Source organism: Aureobasidium namibiae (assembly GCF_000721765.1).
Source record: "Aureobasidium namibiae CBS 147.97 unplaced genomic scaffold scaffold_14, whole genome shotgun sequence".
Lineage (NCBI taxonomy): Eukaryota > Fungi > Ascomycota > Dothideomycetes > Dothideales > Saccotheciaceae > Aureobasidium > Aureobasidium namibiae.
This window is the reverse complement of record NW_013581195.1, coordinates 443,334-467,513: the sequence shown is the minus strand read 5'-3', so window position 1 is coordinate 467,513 and position 24,180 is coordinate 443,334. Positions and strand designations below refer to the sequence as shown.

The window sequence follows — 24,180 nt, the reverse complement described above, 5'->3', positions numbered from 1 at the left end:
TTTATCTTATTGCAACGAAAGAGAAGTTAGACATGGCGCCTGATCTTAGCAACTGCAGAGTGCTCAGAGAAGAGCCGCTCGATGCCTCCGATGCCAAATGGACTCAGCTGAAAAAGTACGCTTTCCAACCACCAATTGGCTTGCACCCGGTTACTGAATACAGCCAAGAATTACCTATAACAATGCGGAGAACGCCACGAAGATATGGTAGGACCGCTACAGAAGCCTCGTACTAGATCGGGAGCTCACCGAGAATAGGGAATCGGCCGTGAGACCAACCCGACCATCTAACAGCTCAATTGATGCTGTAGGCATCGTCGCTATTCTAGAGAAGCCCAGCGGCCCGGAGCTACTCTTACAGAAACAGTATCGCCCACCTATCGACAAGATATGTATAGAAGTTCCTGCTGGCTTGGTGGATGAAGGGGAAGATGCCGAGACTTGCGCCCTAAGAGAGTTGCGAGAAGAGAGCGGCTACGTGGGAGAAGTGATCAAAGGTGATCTGGGTGTGACTCCTGTCATGTACAATGGCAAGTCCAACCTTGCTGAACATTGCGGTGTCACGGCGACTAACCGTGTGGCGTGTAGACCCAGGCTTCTGTAACACGAACCTGAACATGGTCCACGTTCGTCTGGATATGTCAAATTCTGACAACCAAAACCCACGACCGCAGCTCGAGGAGAACGAGTTCATAGAATCGTTTACGGTTCCACTGAAGACGCTCTACGCAGAGTGCAAGAAGCTCGAGGCCGAGGGATATGCTATAGACGCCAGGGTGCTCACACTGGCCGAAGGTATTGAAGTAGCTCGACAGTTCAAAATTGTTTGATCGAACTTGGAATCCTCCGTAGCCATCGACAGACACACCACCTTTTCCCAGAATAGTGTAATGACCACCGGGGTTTCGCTTTGCATCCTATCACTAACCAGTGGCCATGGATGTCAAGCGACCATGTCTACATTCCATCGAATATCGCTCTAATGAGGGAGAGCTCGGATCGAATGCGATACCTACATCGACAGCTCCTAAGTCCCAAGTCTAGGTCATCCTCCATAGCTTTCAGACGCGGCGCGCGGAAGTAAGTATTAGCTTCCTGTACCCGGATTCGTTCGAGGTGGATTGTTTTTAATCTCTATGCGACTTGGCGATCCTCAACCACCGTGCCGCTTTTGCTTGCCATTTTTTGGTTCCTGAGCATGGAGACGGCAATATATTCTTAAGAGGGTATCCACAGCTGGGCTGGCTGTCAAGCAAAAGGAGGGAAATGAGGGTCTAGCCAATGGCGGTGCAGACGGTTCGGGAAGGCCCGCTGTCGCCAACGGGCGACCTGGAAGCACGTTTCGCCGAAAAAAACTTGATAAGAACAAGCTAGGATCACCCTTTATGCACCACCTGCGCGAATCACGAAGCGCTGTGTGTGCGATGCAGGAGTTCTCTGCGGTGTGATTGGGTGGCTGGGCTGTCAATTCTTGCTATCACCGAATGACTCGACAATGCAGCACAAGGTATATTGGAGCCATGGTACAACAATGGTGACATCTCCAGAACTGCTGTTCCCGGAGCCGACTGCTCATGACAGACTACGGTGTCCAAGAATAAACGGGCATCCCGTTGCTTGTTTCTGGAGAAAGACACATGAAATGCTGCGAACCTCGGCTCTACCAAAGCAGCTCTTCCGGTACCTTGGTCCATGCATCCCCACTTCTAAAACCCTTTGAAAACCGGGCGAGTTCATCAGCATGAGAAAGGGATATTGGTGGGTTTGACACCCTTGTCCGGGTACGCATCCATGCACGGGCAGACAGGGCTCGTATCACAGCGTACCAACAAAACGGGCGACGGACGAGGTGAGACTAGCAGCCGAGCAGTCTAATGAAATGCACCACCTTGGTGTGAAGATCTACTCGAGTGGCGTAGGAGCCAGCAGGTCATAAACTACCTCGTCAGAGGACCCTACAGTACAGGCGCCGGGCGCTACCCGATCCACAAGACGGGTCAATGCGACTAATAAACCAAAGCGTTAACGTGCATATGCTCTCTCGCGTTAGTTGTACTCATTCCCACCGTCAGACATTAAAGATAATGGGCCTTTCTTCCACCGCTCTCTCCTCTCCCCACCCTCTTCTTGGGATGCAAGGATTGCTTGCCTTTTTGCATGTATTTCTCGCAATCCACGCATTCGCTTCCCTCTCTGCCTCATCCTTGTAAGGCAACCTCTTCTGGTTCGAAACCGTAACCTGGCTTTGGGATTGTCTCGCAGCTGCAGTGCTCGATCGCCTCGCGCCCATTCATCCACGCCGATTGGGTGGCCGAGCTGTATGTGACAGGAGCATGCACAGTTTATCAAATTCGTTCCGTTGCACCTGTCTAAGAGATTGCCTGTACCACGCTCTGACGGGCATTTTCAAAACCACCCTGCTATCTCTGCATATCCCTTCGCATCAACATCGCTATCAAGACATCGGAGGTATACCCCAAATGCAGTTGTGATATTTTCTGGGTCGACAACACTCTTCAAATCGCACGACCACACGTATGTCCGGGTCGCGACCTCCTTCGCCTGTCCATCCGCACATTGTCAGCACCTCCTTCAGAGAGACGGCGGCGGAGGCTCAACGGCCACATCACTTTGCCGTCCCGGAGTTTCTTGGACATCCCGAACGACACAACTCTATTCCATACCAGTTTCCGCCGATACCTGGACAGGAACGGTCGAGTATATCATTCCATCCTCCGTTCACCACTCTGCCACCGCCTTCGTCACGACCAGGCGCTTCGACGAATCCACAGAATTATGTGCAAAGATCAGTACCAATAGCCAAGTTGCTATCCGATGCCCCGCAGGAACCACCGCTTCGTCCTAGACAGATATCCGTCCCTGGTCCCTTCTCTCCTGGACTACCGTCACCGCCTCCTCCTGAGGTTTATCAGCGGACTGCGGGTCACCCATCACAGCACTTGCCACTGCTGCCAAACGTGCGGACGTCACCCGTCTTCCGTGTACCACAATACCCGCCCCAGGCTTCGAGTCCTAAGCATGTCTCACAATACCCGACATACAGTTCGCCTGTCGCGTCCAACAGCCCCTCCTCGGCCTCCCATGACTCAGCAACCTCGCCACGAGAGGGTCCGCCTGCCAGCTCGCAAAGGTTCAATCGTCTGCCATCATTTTCTGCGCCGTCTCCAAATTTGAGGTACGAGCTCAACATGCGACAGCAACCTGTAGCTGCCAGAGCTTGTGGTTTTGGAGAGCGTGACCGACGTGTTGTTGACCCTCCGCCTATCCTCGAACTCAAAGTCATCGATGCCGTGACGGGGAAGGTCGACAGCGAGAACACTCCCTATGTATATACGACATTGCATTGTACTCTAATCAACTCCATGACATACAGAGACGAATCGCAGATCGAGCCAGCACATCCGAACGCGCCAGCCACGCAGCGCCTCATGGGAACTGCAGTCGCATCTCCATTTTCCGGCACCGACGAGACGGGAAGAAGAGGAACGTTCTTCGTGTTTCCTGATCTGTCCTGCCGCAATCCTGGAAAATACCGATTTCAGTTCCGATTGCTGATCGTAGACCCGCTGAACCTTTCTGTCGGAACAACCTCGCGTATACAGAGCTCGATCATCTCTGAGCCATTCGAAGTCTATACTGCCAAAGAGTTCCCAGGCATGCGAGCCAGCAGTGCTTTGCTCAAGGCGCTGAGAAAGCAGGGTCTCAATGTGGCTGTCAAGAAAGGCCGTGAAGCCACAAAGAAGGCGACCAGAAGACCTGGCCTTGTTGACGACGACCAAGACAGCAGTGGTGACGATGGAGACAACGGTGCGGATGAGGATGATCAGGACAGCGACGACGCGCGCTCTCAAGTGGCCACCAGTAGCAAGGATCGAAGAAAAAGAAAGCGAAGAGAGTGAACGAGACCACGAACTTGCGACGCGCCCCCCAATTAGATGTATGATTTCCTTCCAAGTACCTTATTTTCGGTTGTTTATACGGGCATCTCGGTCGGCATTTCTTTTTTCTTTTTTCGATTGCAGCTCTGTATCTTTTGCGCTTCTCCTCCCATATCTCCGTAATTGTTTGTCCCAATGACTACGGGTTTTGGCGGCTGCATGTAGGCACACTGAGTTTTCAGCTTAGTTCAACAAGACGACATTTCGGTTGGTGGAAGACATATCATTTCTGTTTTGATCACATGGCCTAGGATTTTGTCTAAGCACAAGACCATTGTGGTGACGCTCAGTTGAATGTTATACAGTTGTCAGAGGGACCCTAGGCCTATATGCCTTCCAAGCCTTCATACAACTTCACCTTCCACCCCTTACTCGGGTTGTTGAATCTGAAGGTATGCTTGTGGCCCAGTTTTGCAAGAACTTTTAGATCATCGTAGTCAAGCTCGATGTGCTTACTTGCCAGGTTCTCCTCAATCCTCTCCGCATGTGCACTCTTGGGTATGACACTCGTGCCTCGACTCATGCCCCAAGCCAACGAGATTCCTGCAGCGGTGGTGTTGTGTTTGTCCGCAAGTTTGATCATGGCCTTGTTCTTGAGCAAAGGAGGAGGCATGTTCTTTGCCTTTCTGTGGTAGGTCGGGTTGGTCCCTCCAAGTGGGGAGTAGGCAGTGACATGGATACCACGCATTTTGTGGTACTGGATCCAGTCTTCCTGTTGCAGGTACGGGTGAAGCTCCATCTGATGAGCATATGGGATATGAGATGTGTGGTTCAACAAGGTGTCTAGTTGGGCAGGTGAGAAGTTGGAGATGCCAATGCGTCTAGTCTTTCCTGACTGGACGAGTTGTATCATGGCTTCCCAGGTGTCGAGAAAATATATCTCGGTTCCCTTGCTCGTCTCTGCCACTGGCCAATGCATGTGGTATAGGTCTAGGTAATCAAGGCCGAGGTCGGATAGGGTCTTATCGATGGCGGCTTCGACTTTGCTAGGATCGTGATGATCATTCCAGAGTTTTGACGTGACCCATATGTCATCGCGAGACAGTCTAGCTTTCTTCAGGCCTTCAGCGATGCCTTTGCCTACAGCTTTCTACAGATTGTTATGGCTTGTCTAGGAGAGATGGGTAAGTCATTGATACCTCGTTGCCATATATGGCGGCACAGTCTATGTGCCTGTAGCCAGTGTCGATTGCATGGGATACTGCTTCTGTAGCATTGTCCTTCAGATTCCAAGTACCGAAGCCTATGATTGGCATTTGCCAAAGAGTAGATGGACCAAGAGGTTCTTGACCTTGGGGTTGTTGGGCAGCAACAGCTGCGAGAGCAGTTGCTGCAAATGGTAGAAGTGAAGGCAAATGCATCTTGTAAATGTCCTGCAAGTGCGAGAGTACTGTCTAGGTCAAGCAGGTGCGACGATGGCTCGAGTCGATCTTTATATCTGTTTAGCACCCCTGCGATATCTGATGTCATGAACGGCTCAGGTAGCTTTCCCCGCAGTTCATGTGCCTCTTGAGAAGGTGACTAGGGTGGAGCTGCAGGGAGAGAAACACACATATGCGGCATGCGATATGGATTGGTACATTGTATTCTGCCAGATCTGACCGGATGCTCGGAGAGTTGGTAGTTTCAAGGCCGCTCGAGGTCAGTGGTGTGGACATTTAGAGTGTGGACCAACTCCACACGACCTGTCTGAACCCCACCATGTTTGTTTGGTCTGTTTGCTTGGACAATGCACATGTCAGTATGCGCTGGTGTCAAGAGTCAAGAATGATTGATGGATTACGCAAGATTCTCGAGATGTGTACAAGTGGCTGCTATATCACGTATCCGAACAATCGACTATGTAAAGTGAAGAAGCAAAGACGGATGTAGAGCAGAAGACGCTGGGACCCACAGGGTCGGTCCCGTCTCTTTTGATTCAGAAGTGCTTCCCCAGAAACCTTGGGAGCGAACGCGTTTTTCTGGCGTTGTCGCGAAAAAAATTCCACCTTCCTTCCTTCCCGCTGGCATAAGCTAGTGAGGCGACCCTAAGGTGTTATCTATCCATCGCAAACATGAAATACGTATTGGTATCTGGAGGTAAGAAGCAATGCGTTAGCAGTCGAGCCTCGTATGGGCACTAATGGCTTGTCCAGGTGTTATCAGCGGTGTCGGCAAGGGCATTATTGGTATGACCTGCGTCCCTCGACAATGCACGCCGGGACTGACATGATTGCGACGTCAAGCCTCGTCGACTGGCCTGCTGCTGAAGACAATGGGTTTGAAGATATGTCTGACCCGTGCCACATGCCTGTTCTCGTGCTGACAAGACGCACGTCTCTTCCATCAAGATCGACCCCTATCTCAATGTCGACGCCGGAACCATGAACCCCAAGGAGTATGTCCTGTGTCCCTATCCTGCAACCCTGCAGCTCTGACGTATTCAAGGCATGGTGAAGTCTTCGTTCTCGACGACGGCGGTGAGGTCGACCTCGATCTCGGCAACTACGAGCGCTACCTCAATATTACCCTGACGCGCGAAAACAACATCACCACCGGCAAAATCTACCAGCACGTCATCGAGAAGGAGCGCAGAGGAGATTACCTCGGCCACACTGTCCAGGTGGTTCCTCACATTGTCGACGCCATCCAGGACTGGGTCGAGAGAGTGGCCAAGATCCCTGTCGACGACACGAATGAAGAGCCCGACGTCTGTATCATCGAGTTGGGTGGCACAGTCGGCGACATTGAGAGCATGCCTTTCGTCGAGGCAATGACTCAGCTCCGCGCCCGCGCCGGAAGAGACAACTTCATGCAGATCCATGTCAGCTACGTGCCCATGGTCCACGGCGAGCAGAAGACGAAGCCCACGCAGATGGCCATCAAGGCTGTGCGCAGTGCCGGTTTGATCCCCGATCTGATTGCTTGCCGTTGCGAGCACCCTCTCGACGCCGGCGCCCACCAGAAGATTGCTCGCTTCTGCCAGGTTCCCCTCCCTCAGGTCCTCGTCGTCCGCGATATGCCCACCACATACCAAGTCCCTATTCTTCTCCAAGAACAGGGTCTCTTGCAGAGTCTGAAGGATATCCTCCGCATCGATGCTTTGACCATTTCTTCTGCTCTTGCAACAAAGGGTGCCGAAATCTGGAGAACCTGGAACGACCTGGCCTCAGGTCTGGCAACCGTTACCGATATTGTCGAGATTGCCCTGGTTGGAAAATACCTCGAATGTCCCGACAGTTATCTGAGTGTCGTCAAGAGTGTCGAGCACGCCGCTATGAGATGCAAGAAGAAGCTGAAGATCGTCTGGGTCGACGCCGAGCACCTCGAGCCTCAGTCCGAGAAGGCAAACCCTGCCCAATACCACAAGGCCTGGCACGATGTCTGCACCGCTTCCGGTATCCTGGTCCCTGGCGGTTTCGGTCAAAGAGGTACCGAAGGTATGATGAAGGCTGCCAAGTGGGCCCGTGAGAACGGCACACCCTACCTTGGAATCTGCCTCGGTATGCAGATTGCTGTCATCGAGTTTGCAAGAAACGTTTGCGACATTCCCGTCCCTGTCTCGACAAGTCAGGAGTTCGACGCTCGTGATGAGGACCGTATCATTGTCTCCATGCCTGAGCACCACCCTGGCCAGCTTGGTGGAACCATGAGACTCGGTCTGAGACCTACCCTTTGGCAGCCCGACTCAGAGTGGAGTCGCCTGCGTGCCCTCTACGCCTCCACCACTTCCGCCGATGGCCAATCGCAAATTCTGGAACGTCACCGTCACAGATACGAAGTCAATCCCAACTACGTCTCTACTCTGGAATCAAAGGGTCTGAACTTTATCGGCAAGGACGAGACTGGAGTTCGTCAAGAAATCATCGAGCTCAAGGATCACCCCTGGTTCGTCGGTGTCCAGTACCACCCCGAGTACCTTTCCCGCGTTCTCCACCCTAGCAAGCCTTACCTCGGATTCATTGCTGCCAGTGCAGGCATGCTCGACACAATCACTGCCGAGATTGTCAAGGAGAAGACGGCAAACACCTCATTCTAGAAATAGAAGCGAAAGAAATCACGAGTATGAATGGTTGGATGCATCGCAAAGAAACCAAGATGGAATGGGGTCTGAAAAACAATGCATTATCATGGCGTTTGAAGGCGTTGTCGCACGTCAAAGGATGGGATAGACAATTCCTTGCAGTAGATATCACAGACCATACCATGTTGGACTTGGATCTGGGACGGTGTTTCATCAACAATAACAACAACTTAAGCCAATTTGTCTCTACTTGAACCGTGCCTGTCAGTGCTCTGCGATTCGAGACTTGCAAGTCACGACGCTCATCTTGTTTACGGCACGCTTGGTTGGTACAGTTGACATATGAGTCCGTTCTCGTCTGCTGGGCTTCGAATAATCATGACGTGCAATATCCTACAGTAACAGTGACAGTATTAACCTTCCAAACGACTTTTGAGGCTGGCAACCTCTTTTGTCAAGCTCTCGATGCGCTCTGCCTGGGTGGCCATGTCCTGAGCTTGTTGCAGCAACAGACCTCTAATCTCAGACAGGGCTCCCTTGATACCCTCGGCGGCACCCTTTGCTGCGCCTGCAGCTGTAGTCGGCGGCTCTGCGCTGCTAGATGAAGGTTTAGGAGTCTCGGCCACTGGTGACTTGATGTCGTTCAACTTTGGCTCGGCGATGGGCTCAGGAGCCGGGGCAGATGTCGTGTTCGTAGGAGTGTGGATTTGCGGAGGTGTACGGACGCCGGTCTTCTCCTCTTGCTTGGTGGCAATGGTAGAAGTAGGGCGCTGGACGGGCTTAGGTACTTCGTCAAACTCGTCGTTGGCATTGCCTCTCGATTGAGTCACCTCATCCTTGTCGGCGAATCTATCAGCCATAGCGGACATGCTGGCCTGGTTATCCTGCATAGAACCTCTGTTGGTGGGAGCAGGAGCAGGTGTGGGCTCAGGCTTCGCAGGCGAGGCAGGAACAGGGGTTGGGGCGGACGAGGACGACATGGAACCAGGAGCAGGGGTGCTCTTTACCTGGCTAGCAGAAGGGACCCTCTCAGCGGGGATCTCAACGGGAGTCTCACCCTCGTACAGACTCTCGAGAGAAATCTTTGGTGGAAGAGCGGCTTCCTTGCCCGAGAACCAGTCCTCGCTAGACATGGAAGGCTTGCTGCCAGTGGCAGGAGGGAAGATATCGGTTTGGAAGACCTCTGCACGGCGAGGAACAATGAATGAGATGGGCTCAATCAGGTTCTCGTTGACTGTCTTGTAAGCACGCATGACCTCATTCTGGTGCAGGTTGACACCACGCTTTGGCACAAAGGCGACACCGCGCTGAGGGTCGGCCGACTTGTACTCGGAGAGATACTCGAACTTGTCGTTCTCGTACTCGTAGTAGCGAATGTTGCCGTCACCTTTGCCAGCAAGGTACAGCATTTGGGTGCCATCATCCCAGAAGGGCATGCAGACACCGCTGATAGAATCGAGGATCGAGAAGCCACCGATGGGCTCCTTGGGGTTGCGCACATCCCACAGACCAAGTTGACGGTCGCTCATGCGCGAGAAACCGGTCGTGGCGACACGATCATGGTCACCCATCCAGACTGCTCTGCTGTTCTTTGCGCCGGGGTATCCCTGGACTTCGTGTGCTGGTCTTTCTTGTCTTACATCCCAGAAACGGATCTTCTTGTCGCGGCAAGTGGTGACGAGCATGCCGCCGTCAGCCGACCACGACAAAGACTGGACGATATCGTTGTGCTTGAGGGTAAGGCGGGGGTTGTTCGAAGCGAGATCCCACAGTTTGACGGTTGCATCGCCTGAGGAACTGGCCAAAACGTTGGCGGCCGAGGGGTTGAACAAGACGTGTCCGACCTTGCTGCTATAGATTAACATGGAGCACATCCAAGTGTGAGTGGAGTCGCATACCGAGTGTGGCCAGAGAGCTTGTGTACAGGGCTGATATCGGTAGGCTCGTCGGCGTCGGTGTGCAGGGTAAAGTCCTCGGGGACCTGCCAAACGAAGACCTGTAAAACGAGGGCGTGTTAGCGGAGGTTCTGGACAGCGACGGACCGGGGAAACGCACTTTGCCGTCGTCGGAACCAGAAGCGATGATCGAGTCGTCAAAGGGGTTCCTGTCAAAGCGTGTCAGGAAGCTGCGGGATCAGAGGCAGGGTGTAGTAGTAGGAGGCGCACCAGTCGGTGTCGAGGACGGCGGCCGTGTGGCCACGGAACAAGGGCATGACATCGGGGAGTTTTCCACGCTCGTCAACAGGAATGACAGCAAAGGCGCCGCCACCGCTGGCCTCCCAATTGACCGAGAGGTACTTGGGGTTGGCCTTGATCAAGTTGGTGTCCCAAGCATTCTTCGAGATGCGGAGGTTGTCGTAACATTGCTCCTGTACGGAAAAGGGTCGTCAGAGAGGGATCCAAGCGATAACGAGGGGTGAATTGAGGTATACCTTCTTGGTCGACTGCCCGAAGACGTGTCCTGGTTGATGTTAGACGTGTCGTGTGCTCGAGGTGGACGCGTCCAGGCGCTTACGGTACTTTGACGCTCTGACGAAGCGGCCAGACATTGTGAATTGGACAGGCGTCTACACCGGCTACAAAACAATACAGAGCGAAGACAAGGCAGCTTGCGACGGCGAGGTGGATGCGATACGATACGGTATGCGCGCACGGGACGCCCGGCCGAGGCGCCGCCTGCTCTCTGACCTGACGAGTCGTGACGACGCTCCACCGCATCATCTCCCGAGTCGCCAAAACCTTCCGCCAAGCCGCTTTCATCATCTGCTTCAGACTGCCTGCTCTCCATGCATTTGTTTACTTGCAACAATCTATCTACTAGCCACACTCTTGACCGAAATGTGGTTGTCATTCTCTGAACTTGTCTCTGCATTGCAAGAGTAGGATATCGCTTCCGTCCATCGCTGGCTCGTATTGAAACGTTTAGCCATGCTGTTCTTACAAGGTTCGTTTCAAACTTTAAAACCACCTTTGTTTATCAGCTGTTCGAACCCATTCCCGTACCGCCTACAACATAATTCCGTGACATTATTGCCCATTCAATCACTCGGACGAGAGCTCATCTTCGTGCTCCGGACTTTATGCTGCATCCTGAAACGTCGTGGCTCGCAGGCAGGTGGTATCAAGGGGATGACCCTGTGCCAGGGTCACCCTGTCAGCAACAATCTTCTTTCGACAGACTACGCTAGCCGTGTTTGTTCTTCTCGTACTGCTCCTCTTCTCGTCCCTTGCGCCATGTCCCGCCGCTTGAAGTTGCTTTCAGCCCAAGTCTTCGAAAGCAAGTTCACCTATAGTTTTCTTTCACAGCATAGTGATCATATCTCCTTCTTGACATATGTGACACATGCATACAAGACGGCATGGCGTTCCCGGGTGATAAGCTAAAGCGGATCAGTTTTGTGGGCAATATCTTCTCTTCTAGGAGGCTCACATCTCTCTGGCTGGACATATTATTGTTCACTCCTCTAACCTCACATAAGGTGCTTGGTCCTGTATGTAATGGCAGGAAATGGTCAAAAGTGATATGTTGAGCCAATAGCTTTGATATGGGTATCATAAATGAAGATGGATGAGATGAGATTTTACAGACTGTCTCTCGAAAACACTCCTTGGTCTAGATCAGAGCAGAGCCAGTAAACATGCCATCGCGTACTTCCTTGACAATATCTCTGCGATCTCCCTTGCCGACAAGAACGATACCCCGACCTCTTCTTCCCATACGTCCAACACGTCCGAGACGGTGAATGAAATCGATGCTGGTATGGGGTACGTCGTACAGAATGACGTTGCGGACCATCAAGGTATCGATACCGCGAGATCCGAGATCAGTCATGACGAGAACTTTTGTGTTGGTCAGTTGCCTTTTACCAGACAGTGTACGAGGCACCACTGGGCCGGGCTGGCCAGGCTTGGTGTCGACAGCGGCACCGGTGAACTCGGCAAGGACCTGAGCCTGCTTACGTTCGTCCGAGTCACGACTGAGGGCCATGGCATCGACGCCTTTGCTCTGGAGGTAGAGCGATAGTTCAGAGCACTTCTCACGCTCGTTGACAAAGACAATGACTCTCTTGACACTATCCTCGCCTGCTTCACGACCGAGGTTCCAGACAGTGTCTGCGCAGGCGAGATCTCTGTTACCCTTGTATGGATCCTTCTCGACGTCTACAACGCTGAGCTGGACACGACGAGGAATGGCATGCAGGTTGGGAGTAGCCAGGCGACGAATGTCCGGGAATCGCTTGCGGAGGTACGAATCAAGACTACGGGGGATGGTGGCGGAGCAGAGGACCAACTGCTTCAAGCTTGGAGTGGCACGGTCGAGGATGCTGCCAGTAATGGGCGCGAAGGAGCGGTCAAGAAGCGAATCGGCCTCATCGATGACCAGATGAGTGACTCGCGATAGCACATTCGGATCGTTTTCGCTGATGCTCGCGAGCAGATGTGGGGTAGAGATGAGGAGATCGACGCCTGAAGGTGAGAAGAGACGATTGCGAATAACGGTACCGGTAAAGTTGGCAGAGATAAGAGCTGCACGGAACTTGGTTGTGTGGGATAACGACTTGGCCAGGGCGCCGACTTGCTGCACCAGCTCTGCGGTGGGAACCAGGATGATGGCGCGCGGACGGCCCGTGGTGGGATGGGGCTCGTTGGACAGTGGCGGTGATTCAAGCTCGAACATGTTCTTACGCGAAGCTGCCTCCTTCTCCACTTGAGCATCCTCTTCGGCCTGTGCGATTTCAGCACGCTTCAGCGCATCGATGACTGGTAGGAGATAGGCCAGAGTCTTGCCAGATCCAGTTTCTGCCGCCAGGAGATATTGTTGCATCGACTGTGTGTCTTTAGTTCTTTTGCCATTTGTCCCGAGCAGCGCAGGGATGGCGAGACGTTGAATGGGGGTAGGAGAGGTATCGTCCATACCCTTCAATGCCTGAGTCGAGATAGACTGGTGGACGGTGGGCAGTAGAGCAAACTCGTTGAAAGATTCAGTATCGGCTATACTCTGCTTGACAGCAGACCGATGGCTGTATGAGACTTGACTGAGGGCGCGCTGCATCTTCAAAGCTTTGAACGAGTCTTTGTTCTTCTCGTCCCTGGGCTTGTACTTGTCGGGAGCATTTCGTGTTGCTCTCTTCTGTTCTGCGGTCGATGGACGCTGACGAGGCGCATTGCGAAAGTCTGCATGTGTGACGTTCATGGCACCGAAAGGACTATTGGTTCGTCGTCTCGGAGGTTTGGCATCGGGGAAGGCGACCTTGGGGGACAGGTCCATTCGATTTGGTCGAGGTTTTTGTGTGGTAGCCATGTGGCGCGTGGAGCGCATAGGAGGAAAGACCGAGCGTGCCATCAAGGCGGCGGCCTCGCAGAAGGGGCACAGAGACGGACGCATCCTGGGGGAGAGCATGTGCTCGTCGGTGGTAGCGAGAGTGGCAGCGACGGCGACGATGACAGCGGCAGCAACAGTGACAGATGACGAATACGCAACAAGTAGTTAGTTAGAGTCGGACCTCGAAAATAAATTCCGGATCCACCTACGCCAAGCGGTTTCAACTGCAGCGATTAAGTTTAGGTTGTGGAGTTTGCCTTAAAGAACGTGGAAAGCACGACACTTGACCTTTGCTCGAGTGTGAAGTCACGTTGCTCTCTACCCGTGTGTTGTGTCTACGATCTGGCACATCTCAAAACTGGATAGAATCTGTGATGCAATGACCAGGCAGATATGAACTTCCCGGTCCTTGGAAGAGTAGATAGCAGGTACTGCAGAAAGTGGAGGATGTGTGCCGTAATCAAGATGATGCTCTGTAGCTAGTCCCCCACGGACGTTGCTATGCAGAGTTGGCCATGTGCCGCCCGATGACAACAAACCTCCACGCTTGTTTTGTATACCTACTTAGCTAACCGACCCCAATCGTTCTGTTCTCCCAATTTCACCTTTGCTTTTTGCTTCTGGTCTGCGAGTTGACCTACAACAGCGATTGTAAAAACGTCGCTATATTGCCGTCTGCTGTTGGCCTTGTTCCAAATATCATTCGACCGCCCTCGCTGGACGGGTAAGCGCGCATTCCTCGTCAACAATGGCCACCGAACAGGTAGTCTAGTCTGCATCATCCCCTCTCACATGCGCTGACGTTTGGCCTAGGTGCAGCCGCTCAAGATAGTCAAGTCCAACTCGACTGCCTCGTCCATTGGCTCCCCCACCAAAATGGCACGCCCTCTATCAGAAATTGGCTCGACAGAGCGGAGGAGAAACTCGCCCAGCTACAACCAGGCCACCAAGGTAAGTCGACCGCCGTCGAGTCGACCACTACCGCCACTTGCTGACTGTTTGCGCCAGAAAATGGTCACCAGCAAAGACTCATCGCCCTTCGACTCATCACCACTCCAGCAACAGCGCTCACCGCGCACTTTCTGGGAGGACCGCGCCTCTCCCTCTCGTTTTGGCTCTGAGAACAGCCCCGAGCGTTCTGAGCGCCCCGAGCGCTCTGCCTCTCCCACTGGAAAAACTGGAGGTCGTCGCTCATCGATTGAGAACCTTAAAAAGGCATCCCGCGTCAAGAACAGCACCATGTATGCTCGCGAAACAAAGCACAACTACGATCCCTCGAGCTCGCCCGTCATCGAACGTCCTCTGAGCAACCGTGGCTGGGGAGGCAACTTCCAGAACAACGTCTTCACTCGCTTCGACAGTCTGCGCAAAGAAAACAGCCCCATCAAGTCTCCCACCGACGCAGATCCGAGCCCTTCGAGAATCCCTGGTCCGTCATCAGCCATGTCTGCCACAAACACATCCGCGCCCAGCTCTCCCCGTCGGGAGACTCCTTCGCCCACCAAGTCTTCTCTTACGTCCAATAGCCGCTTCGCTGGCTATTTCGAGGCTGATCAAAGTCAGTGGCCCGAGGATCTGGACGATGAAAGAGTCGCAACTCCTCGTGCGCAGCCACGTCATGCAAAGAGCGTCACCTTCGAGACAGCACCTCCAGAGGTCAACGAGTACGAACAGCAGACCCCAGAACCATCTTCCATCGCCTCAGGCTCGAGAGAAGGAAGTTACGATTCCGATGACTACGATGATAACAGCTTCGAACGTGCCTCGTCTGTGGAGGAGGACAGTTTCGATGCATCTCTCGAGGACACAGATAAGACTCCGGTGGTCCTTCCTGAAGACTGGAGACACATGAGCCCTGATGTCGCTCGTAACCATCTTGCCAATGACTACGACGACGTCTTCGCTCACGACGACGAGACCACAGAGAAACAAGGCTCCATCTCGAACAACGAGCAACGACCTTCTTCCAGCCGCTCCGAATCTGCCAACTCCGATGCCGAAGCAAGGCCTCTGCCTCCACTTCCTGGCGTACCCTCTTTTAGAAGAGAGCGTGTCGATTCTGGTGGTCTTGCTGCTGCTGCAGAACGCGCAAGTAGCATTCAGCGTTCGCTGCCTTCTCCGCCTCGCCCTGCTTCGGTCTCAAAAGATGAAATTCTTCGCATGAGAGAAGCCAACATGTCTATGGAGGACAGAATGAATCTTCTCAAGTTGCAAACATCTCTGTCTGATATGCGAAAGTCACAAAACGCAGAAGAAACTGTCGACGATCAGGCCAAGTCCGTTGAAGAGGATACTGCTGCCGCTTCAGAATACTCAGACGCCGAAGAGGATGATTTGGCTGGCTTTGACTTTGCACCAAGCATCTCCCGAGAGTCCATCCTGCGCAATGTCAAGTCTCAGAAATACGACCAATTTGATGCTGATCCGCACGAGGAGTCCATGGTCTCGTTCGCCGACAGAGACTACCGCGATCTCGCCAATCTCGATCCTGATGTCCCAATTCCCTCTCGTGAGACGTCAACACAATTCGACCCCGAGATTGGTGCCGCTGTCAAGGAAGAGGACGAGAACAGCTACCTCGACCTGAGTGCTGTCCCGTCTTTCCATTCGGAACTTGATGAGGCTGGAGCAGACGATTATGATAGGCAGTCTTCCGTTGTTCATCATGCCGATTACGATGAAGACTCTCAGGCGGAAGACGATGAGAGCAGATACTCCTCCCCCATGTCAGTCTTGATCAGCGAGCAACCAGAAGAGCCTACGCACATATCTCTTCAAGAGGACCAAGCATACCCCATAGAGGACGAAGCATTTGCGACTCCACTTGGCAACCCACAATCCACAGAGGAACCAAGCAGTATGGGTCTTCCTCTAAGCTTCTTGGGCAACGATGATTTCGACTTCGGCTTGAAAGACTACATCACTCCTACACCACCCTCCTCGTCTGGTACACAAGAGCAAAGCAAAAAGTCTGTTCTCGAGCCTCCCTTTATTTTGCAACCTAGTTTCACTACCGAGCCCGCATATGGACGAGAGGGTTCGACTGAATCTGATCAAACCATTGGTCGCGAGTCTTTTGGTTCCGTGATTCATGGTTCGATGATTGACATGTCCCCGCCTCCAGAGGACGCACCCATCATTCCAGAGCGCAAAGCTACCATCAAAACACAGGGCAAGCTCAAGGCTCGACCCTCGGGGACTCCCGCCGACCTCGAGGCTATGAGAGCTCAACGCCGTCATGTGAGCTACGAAGTGCCCGCGATTCCTGATCAGTACCGCTCCGAGACCATCGCCCAAGTAGATGAGCAGGCCTCTTCTGACGAGGGTGAAGATGAAGATGGCTCAAACAGCTCAGAATCGCTCTCAGAACAGGAGATGGCTGGTCAAGAACCTCATCAAGATCTTGCGGATGGCGAGCATGACAACGGACAGTCTCTCCAGATGGACACAAGTCCTGAGGTAACAGACGTTCGCTCTGAGCAGGATGAAAACAATCGACAAAGTCGCAACATGAAACTCGACCTTGACTTCCCCCTGGACTCTTTCAACGACGACATGGGTTTAGGCATGGATGCTGAGTTTGACCGTGTGATCGAGGCTCAGAAGGTATGACTTTGATTGAACCTCACCGACAAGATAGCATACTAAATGTTATAACAGAAAGGATATCTCATGCGTCAAAACACGAAGGTCATTGTTGCTAGCAACAGGAACTTCAGTGATGAAAGCCAACGCCCGCTTTCACCCAATGGTCAATCCAATCCGTCGACTTCCACCAAGAGCAAGCGTACTCCACGCAAGTCGAGTGGCGGCGAGAAGTACTTGACGACTGAACCATGGAACGGCAAGACTAGACGCAAGAGCTCCAGGAGATCCTCTGGTAGGAGATCTAACGTTGGTGGGCCAGCTCCTCCACTGCCTGGACATGAAAGCTCCCTCGGAAAAGTTGATGAGTATCTGACTACCGATGAAACTAACGAGGGCGAGGAGAGAGGTCGACTCTTTGTCAAGGTTGTCGGCGTGAAGGATCTTGATTTGCCGCTGCCACGCAGTAAGTGTTTGCTTGCCAGACGTTTTCGAACTAAACTAATTGATCATCCAGATGACCGCCTTTTCTTCCAACTCACCTTGGACAACGGGTTGCATTGCGTGACTACTGCTGATCTTCAGCTCGGTAGAGCTGCTGCAATTGGCCAGGAGTTCGAGCTCGTTGTCCTTCAGGACCTCGAGTTCCAACTGACCTTGACTACTAAGTTGCCTGCTCCCGCGCCAAAGCCCCAGATGTCGATTCCCGTCCCGGTTTCCCCCACCAAGCCCATCAAGTCGTCAACATCAAGATTCTCTCGCCTCCTCACATCTCCAAAGAAGAGAGCGGAGCGTGAGAGAAAGGAGAGAGAAGAGGCTGCTGAGATCGAACGTCGTCAACAAGAAGAGATGCAACGCAAGCGTGCTTCCGTCAAACCTACATCATGGGATATGCTGCGTGAAGTTGTCGATGCCAAATCTGGCTCGTTCGCTCGTGCTTACGTCTCCTTGAAGTCTCACGAGTCTCTGTGTTTCGGACGCCAGCTGACCGTCGATGTACCTTGCTTCAATGAGTGGGCAATCGAAAAAGATGCCGATGTCGTCAGCAGTGTGCGCAGCAAGCGCAACAATGGTAACCCCGGCTTTGGTGGAAGAGATGGCACCATCAGACGTCCGCCTTACGCAGTAGGCAAGCTCGAGCTGCAGCTCATGTACATTCCTAAGCCCAAGGGTGCTGGTGACGAACACATGCCCAAGAGCATGAGTTCAGCTGTCAGAGAGATGAAGTCAGCCGAACAAGTCAAGGAGTCCTCCTGGGAAGGATGTTTGAGTCAGCAAGGAGGCGACTGCCCGTACTGGCGCCGCCGCTTCTTCCGTCTCCAGGGTACGAAACTCACGGCATACCACGAGCACACCCGCCAGCCCAGAGCGACTATCAATCTCTCAAAGGCTACAAGGTTGATTGACGACCAGAAATCACTCGTCTCTGATCCCACATCGGGCCATCCTACAAAAGGAAGACGCAAGTCTGCCTTTGCCGAGGAAGACGATGGCTACCAGTTTGTCGAGGAAGGATTCAGGATGAGATTTGCCAATGGTGAAACCATCGACTTTTACGCCGAAAGTGCCGCAGACAAGGACGCCTGGATGAAGGCACTTGGCTCATGCATCGGCAAGCCGTCGACGAGCAGCACAGCCAAGTGGACAGATGTGGTGCTGACCAAGGAACGATCAGACGCCAAAGCAGCAAAGTCCCAGCTAAGCTCGCCAGACCTCAGTCAAGCAGGATCAGATGCTCACGATGCCAGGGGCGGCGCGCCCAAGCTCACGCGTACGATGTCGCAACAAGACAGTTCGCGAGATGCAACGCCGCCTACAAGCAGCCCACGTCCGGGACACCGTGACAGACATCAAGTCAAGAGCATGATCTTCTGATGAAGGGAACAGAACAGAACCGCATTTCTCTTTTCTTATTTCCTTTCTTGTTCTTTCTGTTACCTCATTTCTCTTTTGTCTTTTTTGCCTCTTCTTTCTGTGGACCAAAATTGCATGGCATAGTCAGCCGTTGCTTCCTTCTTTTTACTTCTTTTGATTGTCTCTTTTTGTCAGGACAGAGGGTCGGGGTTTGGAGAGTTCGGAGTCCACGATTGTGATGAAACAGAATGCATGTGCTACTACTAGAGCACTTTTTCCCAATCAACCAATTGCTTCATTCTTACCTCTCCGTCTCATACTGTTGCCCTCGCATGCAGTGCCCTCGTCTTATCAAGTTGTTCCAAGCCAAGTGGGTGTGATGAGAGAAGGGAATCGATCCTATCAAGGATAGGGTCGTATGTACACTGAACACATCAAGGACATGCATTGCATCTTGGATCTTTCTGGACATGATAACATCATGCCCTCAGTATACTCGTCGAAAACCACTGCTCTTGACCGCGGCCTAGTCATGGTCGATTGTGCCCGTCTCGAGACGCGGTCGTTGTCCGTGGCCAAAATCGGGTACTTCTGCGCTTCGTGTCAAAAGACATCATTATTTTTGCAGGTCCACAGCCCGCCAATTCGATCCGATATCCGCACAACTCGCACAACAGTCTACAGTCGCCCCATCACTGCTGTGAGGCCATAGTCGGTGATAGTAAAAACGTTCTTTGATCGATAGAAAAAATGGCAGATGCGTGACCCATGCCCCAAAGACGGACCAAGCAAAAGCCCTCTGGTCACGCGGGTATCTCAAAAGAAGTAGACAGATAGTATAAGAAACAAAAACAAAAAAACGCCGTTGAAGCCCCCCGTGATTCCTGCAAAAATGCTTCTTACTTTTGCTTTACAAGAAGAAAAAGACGCCATGCTGTAAAGAAACACAAAATGATGCATGCATGCGTATCGAGTGAATCGAGTGAGATTAGAATCTGGGGCCCGACTGTCAGCAAAGGATTGGGGCAAAGGGACGACACCGATGAACTTACCGGATCTCATAGCTGCCCGCTCGTGTCATGTACCGCACCCACTTGACACTGCTGTACTGGCTCTTTTCAAACACCTTGAGATATCTGACCAACAGGCCCGAACTCGTAAACATGAGTAACGAAAAGTTCAGACTCAATGGCGGTCTACTCCATGCTTTTTGATTGGTCATGGAAGTGAGCTGAGCCTCGGCGCTGAGTACATATTCAGAGCCACCGGTGAAACGAGCAATCTTCCAGACAATGTTGTTATGTTCGGGTTCGTATTTGGCCTTTCCTTGAGAAGTTCGTTCGGTGATGGAAGCAGTATTGAGAGGGGTTGGGATGCGGATGACGACGTTTGTGGCGAAGAGCTTTGAGCCGTAGTTGGCCTTGATAGCGATGCTGTACTCGACCTTTGTCTTTCCGATTTCGTTGACGATGGCGTGCACCTTGAAAGGCAGGTTGATGTTCTCGGTGGCACGGTATCGCATCAGCTCGAAGCTACCGTCTGGCGGAATGAAGGAAATTGTCCTATCGGTGTCGAATTTACCCAGACGCACACACTGATGGAACTGACAATCCTCGAGGGTAACACTACCAGCAGCAGCTTTTGTAGCCTTGGTTCCAGCCATATTTCCAGAAGGCGATGCCAGGGCTTCTTCGCCCAGAGTCAGACGGTCGTTCAGACCAAACTTGCATTCAGGGGTTCCGGAAAGGTATGCGCGCATCTCGATTTGGCCGTTGACGTCGGCGCGCAGGACGGTTCCGTTGGCGGACATGAGGAGGTTTACATCTTCGATAACGTCGACAAAGGCTTCGTTCTTGCGGTACTTGATGTTGTCTCGTCTCCAGGACATGGCACCGGTAGCTTGCATGGTGATCTTTGACGAGTCCTCCTGTTGATGGTGTGTTAGCTAGGGTGCAGGGGATTGGTGAGGGATGCGGACGTACGATGAGGAGGTTTCTCTCGGACTTGACACCCTCTGTGGTGATGTACATCTTGAGGGTGTCGGTATCGGTGTTTTGAGGGTAGCCAAAGTCGAGGATCTCTGTGCGTTTGGTGAGCAGAGTGTGATAGACTGGAAAATCGAATCTGACGAACCATCGAGCAGTTCGTAGATGAGGACAAAGTTGTTCTTGACAGCCTCCTCGTCGAACTTGGCAAAGTAGGAGCGACCCAGTTGGATCAGGCGGTACAGGAACTCGAAGACCAAAGCGGCATTGGCGTTGCCCTTTGTGACGGCGACAATGAAGATGTTCTCATGCTTGACATGGCTGAAGGTGGTGGATCCAAGAGTCAAGATGGGCGAACGGACTAGAGGGTTGGAGATGACCTGGATGCGGAAGACATCGGCGAGACGTGGGCGGCAGTCATTGCGGAAGGCGCGAAAGATGAGGTTCTCGCCCTTTTGGTTGAAGACGAGGATACCCGAGATCATGTCGACGCGTGGTGGCTGGTCGCTCGAACGCTACAGGATGCTGCTATAGCTACAGTACCCTCTACTCGGTGGATGATCGAGGGGTCCAACCGTCCAAAGGCAGCGGAGGTCGGGGAAGGTCTTGGCAGACGCGACCCCAAGTCCAAGTCCAAGTCGCTGCTTTAGCACGTCAGCTACTGCCATTGCCTGCTCCCAATCCACTCTCGTCTCGCATTACCCAGCCCTTCGCGACAACAAAAGACGCGAACTCTCCCCTCCCAAGTCGCCAGTGCCGTACTACGATTCTCTTCAACGCCGTACCTTCGACTCGACCGCGATCCGCCGCCTCGACCACTGCACGCCCCAATTCACCATGAAGCCCGTCGTTTCCGCCTTTAATGCCTGGACATGGTGCGCCCGCTACACCTCTCCTCCCTTCTGCCCGTCTGCTAACTTGCGACAGCGTTGTCATCTCCGTCTTCGCCATCGTCATCCTCTCCGTCATTGGTGCTCTCTTCAAGACAAACAACCACTCGATGATGGGCTCTGAGGAAGACCCCACTGATGGCGCTGCTGTCGCCGCTTCCGTCTTTGGTGCTGTTGCTATCTACGGTGTATGTCCCGCCCTGCTTCGACTTGCTTCTTCTCGTACTGACCCATATCCAGGCTTTCCTCGTCTTTTGCGCCGGCCAAGCTTATTTGCATCAACGAGACAGATCAAGAGGCGCCATTGCCCTGTCATAGATCTTTACCTCGTCCTCTGCTCCTCTCATGCTTCACAAGCCACACATGTCTTCGATAATCTGCCCCTTCGTTTTTCGACATCACGACCAAACACCACCACTTTTGCTTTTTCGGCGCGGCGTTTCTGTTTCTTCCTTCGAAGCCAGGCTTCTTATAGACACTTTCTGTTTGGGCGGCAACCTGGCGCAACACCCTCGTGTATACCTATCATCTATCTGTTGCAAATCTGCAGTCTTCTTTCATATCCCATCCTGTTCCGTAACGCCGCCAGCCCTTGTTATGTTGAATCTCGCCAAATGCATCAAAACGCCATCAACAATCAGAACCTAAAACTAAAAACCATCATCACTCTCATCGTCGTCCTTGGGCTTCAGCCATTTGCTCATGTACGGTCCATCGAGCCAATAGCCGAGCTTGGCGTAGTAGCTGCGTACTCCAACACCAGAGATGATACTGAGCTTCTCGCTGCCGTGTTCGTCACGCGCGATCCTCTCAGCTTCTTCCATGAGTAGTGTACCATAGCCCTGATGTTGGAACTTTCTGGGGTCACGTCCATGGACCGGCACCGCCGATCCGTAAACGTGCAATTCGCGCACCAAACTTGTAGGCTGTCCAGTGAGTTCCGGACGGAAGGTATGCGTTGAGCTGCACTTGCGTAGACGCAACAGTCCAATCAGAATGTCTTGCTTCGGGTCCTCGTAAGCCAGGAAAGTCTCCCATCCTCCGTTTGCTGTGTAGTCTCGGCGGACCAACTCGACTTGCGACGGACGGATCTTGTTCTTCACCTCGTTGATACCGACCTCGCGAGTGCGTACATCGCGACATGTCGTGCCAAAGTCCTTCATACGGGACAGAGCCAGCTCGCGCAGGTTGCCATTCTCAACACCCGATGTGACAAGAGGCATGGGAATATCGCGCTGTACACGGTAGATACGAGTCCATGGCGGTACCAGAGCCAGAATGCGAGCAACCAGATCAATCAGTGCATTGGGTGTGTAGTTCTTGTAGCGACCCGTTCTCCAGAGCTCGTACAATCCGGTTCCTCGAATAACCAACGTAGGGTAAATCTTGAGACCATCGGTCCTGAAATCAGGATTCTCGAAGTACTCTCTGAACTGATCCAGATCTCTCTCCATGCCGACATTGGGCAAGTCTGGCATCATGTGACTTACAACCTTGAAGCCTGCATCCTTGGACAGCTTGAACGTCTCTGCGACTGATGCAACTGTGTGACCTCTGTTGGTATCGCGGGCGACATCCTCGTAAAGCGATTGGACACCAATCTCCAGACGAGTACATCCATAACGCAGCATATCGCTCAGGTGTTGATCCAGACAGTAGTCAGGTCTCGTCTCAATTGTGATACCTACGCACTTTGTGCTGCTCATCTCGCCAGCCAAGACAGCTTCGTCGACATTTGTCGCCTGGAAACCACTCAGGGCGTTGTGCAGTTGAGAGATGAACTCTTCTCTGTAGCTGACAGGGAGTGACATGAAGGTACCGCCCATGATGATGTATTCAACCTTGTCGACCGAGTGACCAAGAGACTTTATCTGGTCCACTCTTCCTCTTGCTTGCTCAAATGGGTCGTATCTCGCGCGGATGGCACGCATCGAGGTGGGCTCGTATCCGGTGTAGGACTGGGTCGAGTATTCAAAATCGGAGTCGGGACCGCCAGGGCAGTAGACACAGATGTTTCCAGTGTAAGCAATATGCGGACATCTGTGAGGCTTGCACATGACGGCGACAACGGCAATACCAGAAGCACTTCTAATGGGCTTTGCGATCAGGCGAGGCAAGATGTATTTCTTGTAGTGTTCGGGGACGGCATTGATGATGGCGGTGAGAGGTGGTGTGTTGCTGAGGAAATGCTTTTTGGCAATGTTGTTGCGCAGGGTGTTGAGATTGAGGTCCTTTTTGGGTTTCTTGCCATCGAGTTGGCTTTCATAGTCCTCGACGAGGGCGCTGGCCACGTCGGCACAGGCGCGTATATAACGTTCATTCTCCGGCGGAAGTTTGACGCCCTTGGGAACGCGCGAGTGTTTGGCCTTGGGCTCGGTGGCCGTCATGGTCATGGTCGCCATGATGGATAATGGCTTTGGCGGGCCTGCAGCGGCGAAGGCTGACTATGCGGCGAGGACTGGACGTGCGGGAGTGATATTGTCGGAACCGTGTGGTAATCGGGCGAAGTGTCGAGTTTCCTGGCAAGGGTGTTCAAGATGCTGCGGTGGCTCGACAAGGATCGGGAGGCAGTTGCGGAGCGA

The 24,180-nt window shown here is 52.9% G+C and overlaps 10 protein-coding genes across 10 annotated transcripts; 5 read left to right on the top strand and 5 right to left on the bottom strand.

Annotated features, from left to right (window-relative positions):
• Window positions 1–32: 32 nt before the first annotated feature.
• M436DRAFT_74742 (putative ADP-ribose pyrophosphatase) lies at window positions 33–830 on the top strand (the record flags this gene model as incomplete). Its single annotated transcript, XM_013569868.1, has 4 exons — window positions 33–115; window positions 169–207; window positions 259–530; window positions 589–830. 4 exons carry the CDS (start codon window positions 33–35, stop codon window positions 828–830), a joined length of 636 nt encoding a protein of 211 aa, XP_013425322.1.
• A 2,358-nt stretch (window positions 831–3,188) lies between these two features.
• On the top strand, window positions 3,189–3,752 carry M436DRAFT_18080 (uncharacterized protein; the record flags this gene model as incomplete). The annotated part of the gene is made up of 1 exon (XM_013569589.1): window positions 3,189–3,752. A coding segment is annotated over one exon (564 nt), but the record flags the coding sequence as incomplete, so codon positions are not given.
• Window positions 3,753–4,284: 532 nt separating this feature from the next.
• Window positions 4,285–5,215, bottom strand: M436DRAFT_51938 (aldehyde reductase; the record flags this gene model as incomplete). Its single annotated transcript, XM_013569635.1, has 2 exons — window positions 4,285–5,049; window positions 5,099–5,215. The coding sequence occupies 2 exons, from the start codon at window positions 5,213–5,215 to the stop codon at window positions 4,285–4,287; spliced, it is 882 nt and encodes a 293-aa protein (XP_013425089.1).
• Window positions 5,216–6,013: 798 nt separating this feature from the next.
• M436DRAFT_74739 (CTP synthase) lies at window positions 6,014–7,977 on the top strand (the record flags this gene model as incomplete). Its single annotated transcript, XM_013569867.1, has 4 exons — window positions 6,014–6,038; window positions 6,095–6,127; window positions 6,185–6,229; window positions 6,398–7,977. 4 exons carry the CDS (start codon window positions 6,014–6,016, stop codon window positions 7,975–7,977), a joined length of 1,683 nt encoding a protein of 560 aa, XP_013425321.1.
• A 398-nt stretch (window positions 7,978–8,375) lies between these two features.
• On the bottom strand, window positions 8,376–10,510 carry M436DRAFT_52295 (DUF1900-domain-containing protein; the record flags this gene model as incomplete). The annotated part of the gene is made up of 6 exons (XM_013569691.1): window positions 8,376–9,810; window positions 9,861–9,958; window positions 10,018–10,066; window positions 10,128–10,330; window positions 10,394–10,422; window positions 10,477–10,510. 6 exons carry the CDS (start codon window positions 10,508–10,510, stop codon window positions 8,376–8,378), a joined length of 1,848 nt encoding a protein of 615 aa, XP_013425145.1.
• A 1,064-nt stretch (window positions 10,511–11,574) lies between these two features.
• M436DRAFT_51872 (ATP-dependent RNA helicase mrh-4, mitochondrial) lies at window positions 11,575–13,362 on the bottom strand (the record flags this gene model as incomplete). Its single annotated transcript, XM_013569625.1, has 1 exon — window positions 11,575–13,362. The coding sequence occupies one exon, from the start codon at window positions 13,360–13,362 to the stop codon at window positions 11,575–11,577; it is 1,788 nt and encodes a 595-aa protein (XP_013425079.1).
• Window positions 13,363–14,032: 670 nt separating this feature from the next.
• On the top strand, window positions 14,033–18,744 carry M436DRAFT_83979 (DUF1709-domain-containing protein; the record flags this gene model as incomplete). The annotated part of the gene is made up of 5 exons (XM_013569866.1): window positions 14,033–14,047; window positions 14,098–14,235; window positions 14,293–16,890; window positions 16,945–17,335; window positions 17,387–18,744. 5 exons carry the CDS (start codon window positions 14,033–14,035, stop codon window positions 18,742–18,744), a joined length of 4,500 nt encoding a protein of 1,499 aa, XP_013425320.1.
• A 1,027-nt stretch (window positions 18,745–19,771) lies between these two features.
• On the bottom strand, window positions 19,772–21,193 carry M436DRAFT_74735 (clathrin adaptor, mu subunit; the record flags this gene model as incomplete). Its single annotated transcript, XM_013569865.1, has 3 exons — window positions 19,772–20,650; window positions 20,706–20,803; window positions 20,857–21,193. The coding sequence occupies 3 exons, from the start codon at window positions 21,191–21,193 to the stop codon at window positions 19,772–19,774; spliced, it is 1,314 nt and encodes a 437-aa protein (XP_013425319.1).
• A 352-nt stretch (window positions 21,194–21,545) lies between these two features.
• M436DRAFT_52552 (uncharacterized protein) lies at window positions 21,546–21,916 on the top strand (the record flags this gene model as incomplete). The annotated part of the gene is made up of 3 exons (XM_013569746.1): window positions 21,546–21,583; window positions 21,636–21,786; window positions 21,839–21,916. The coding sequence occupies 3 exons, from the start codon at window positions 21,546–21,548 to the stop codon at window positions 21,914–21,916; spliced, it is 267 nt and encodes an 88-aa protein (XP_013425200.1).
• Window positions 21,917–22,248: 332 nt separating this feature from the next.
• On the bottom strand, window positions 22,249–24,000 carry M436DRAFT_51751 (histone acetyltransferase ELP3; the record flags this gene model as incomplete). The annotated part of the gene is made up of 1 exon (XM_013569602.1): window positions 22,249–24,000. One exon carries the CDS (start codon window positions 23,998–24,000, stop codon window positions 22,249–22,251), a length of 1,752 nt encoding a protein of 583 aa, XP_013425056.1.
• Window positions 24,001–24,180: the final 180 nt, after the last annotated feature.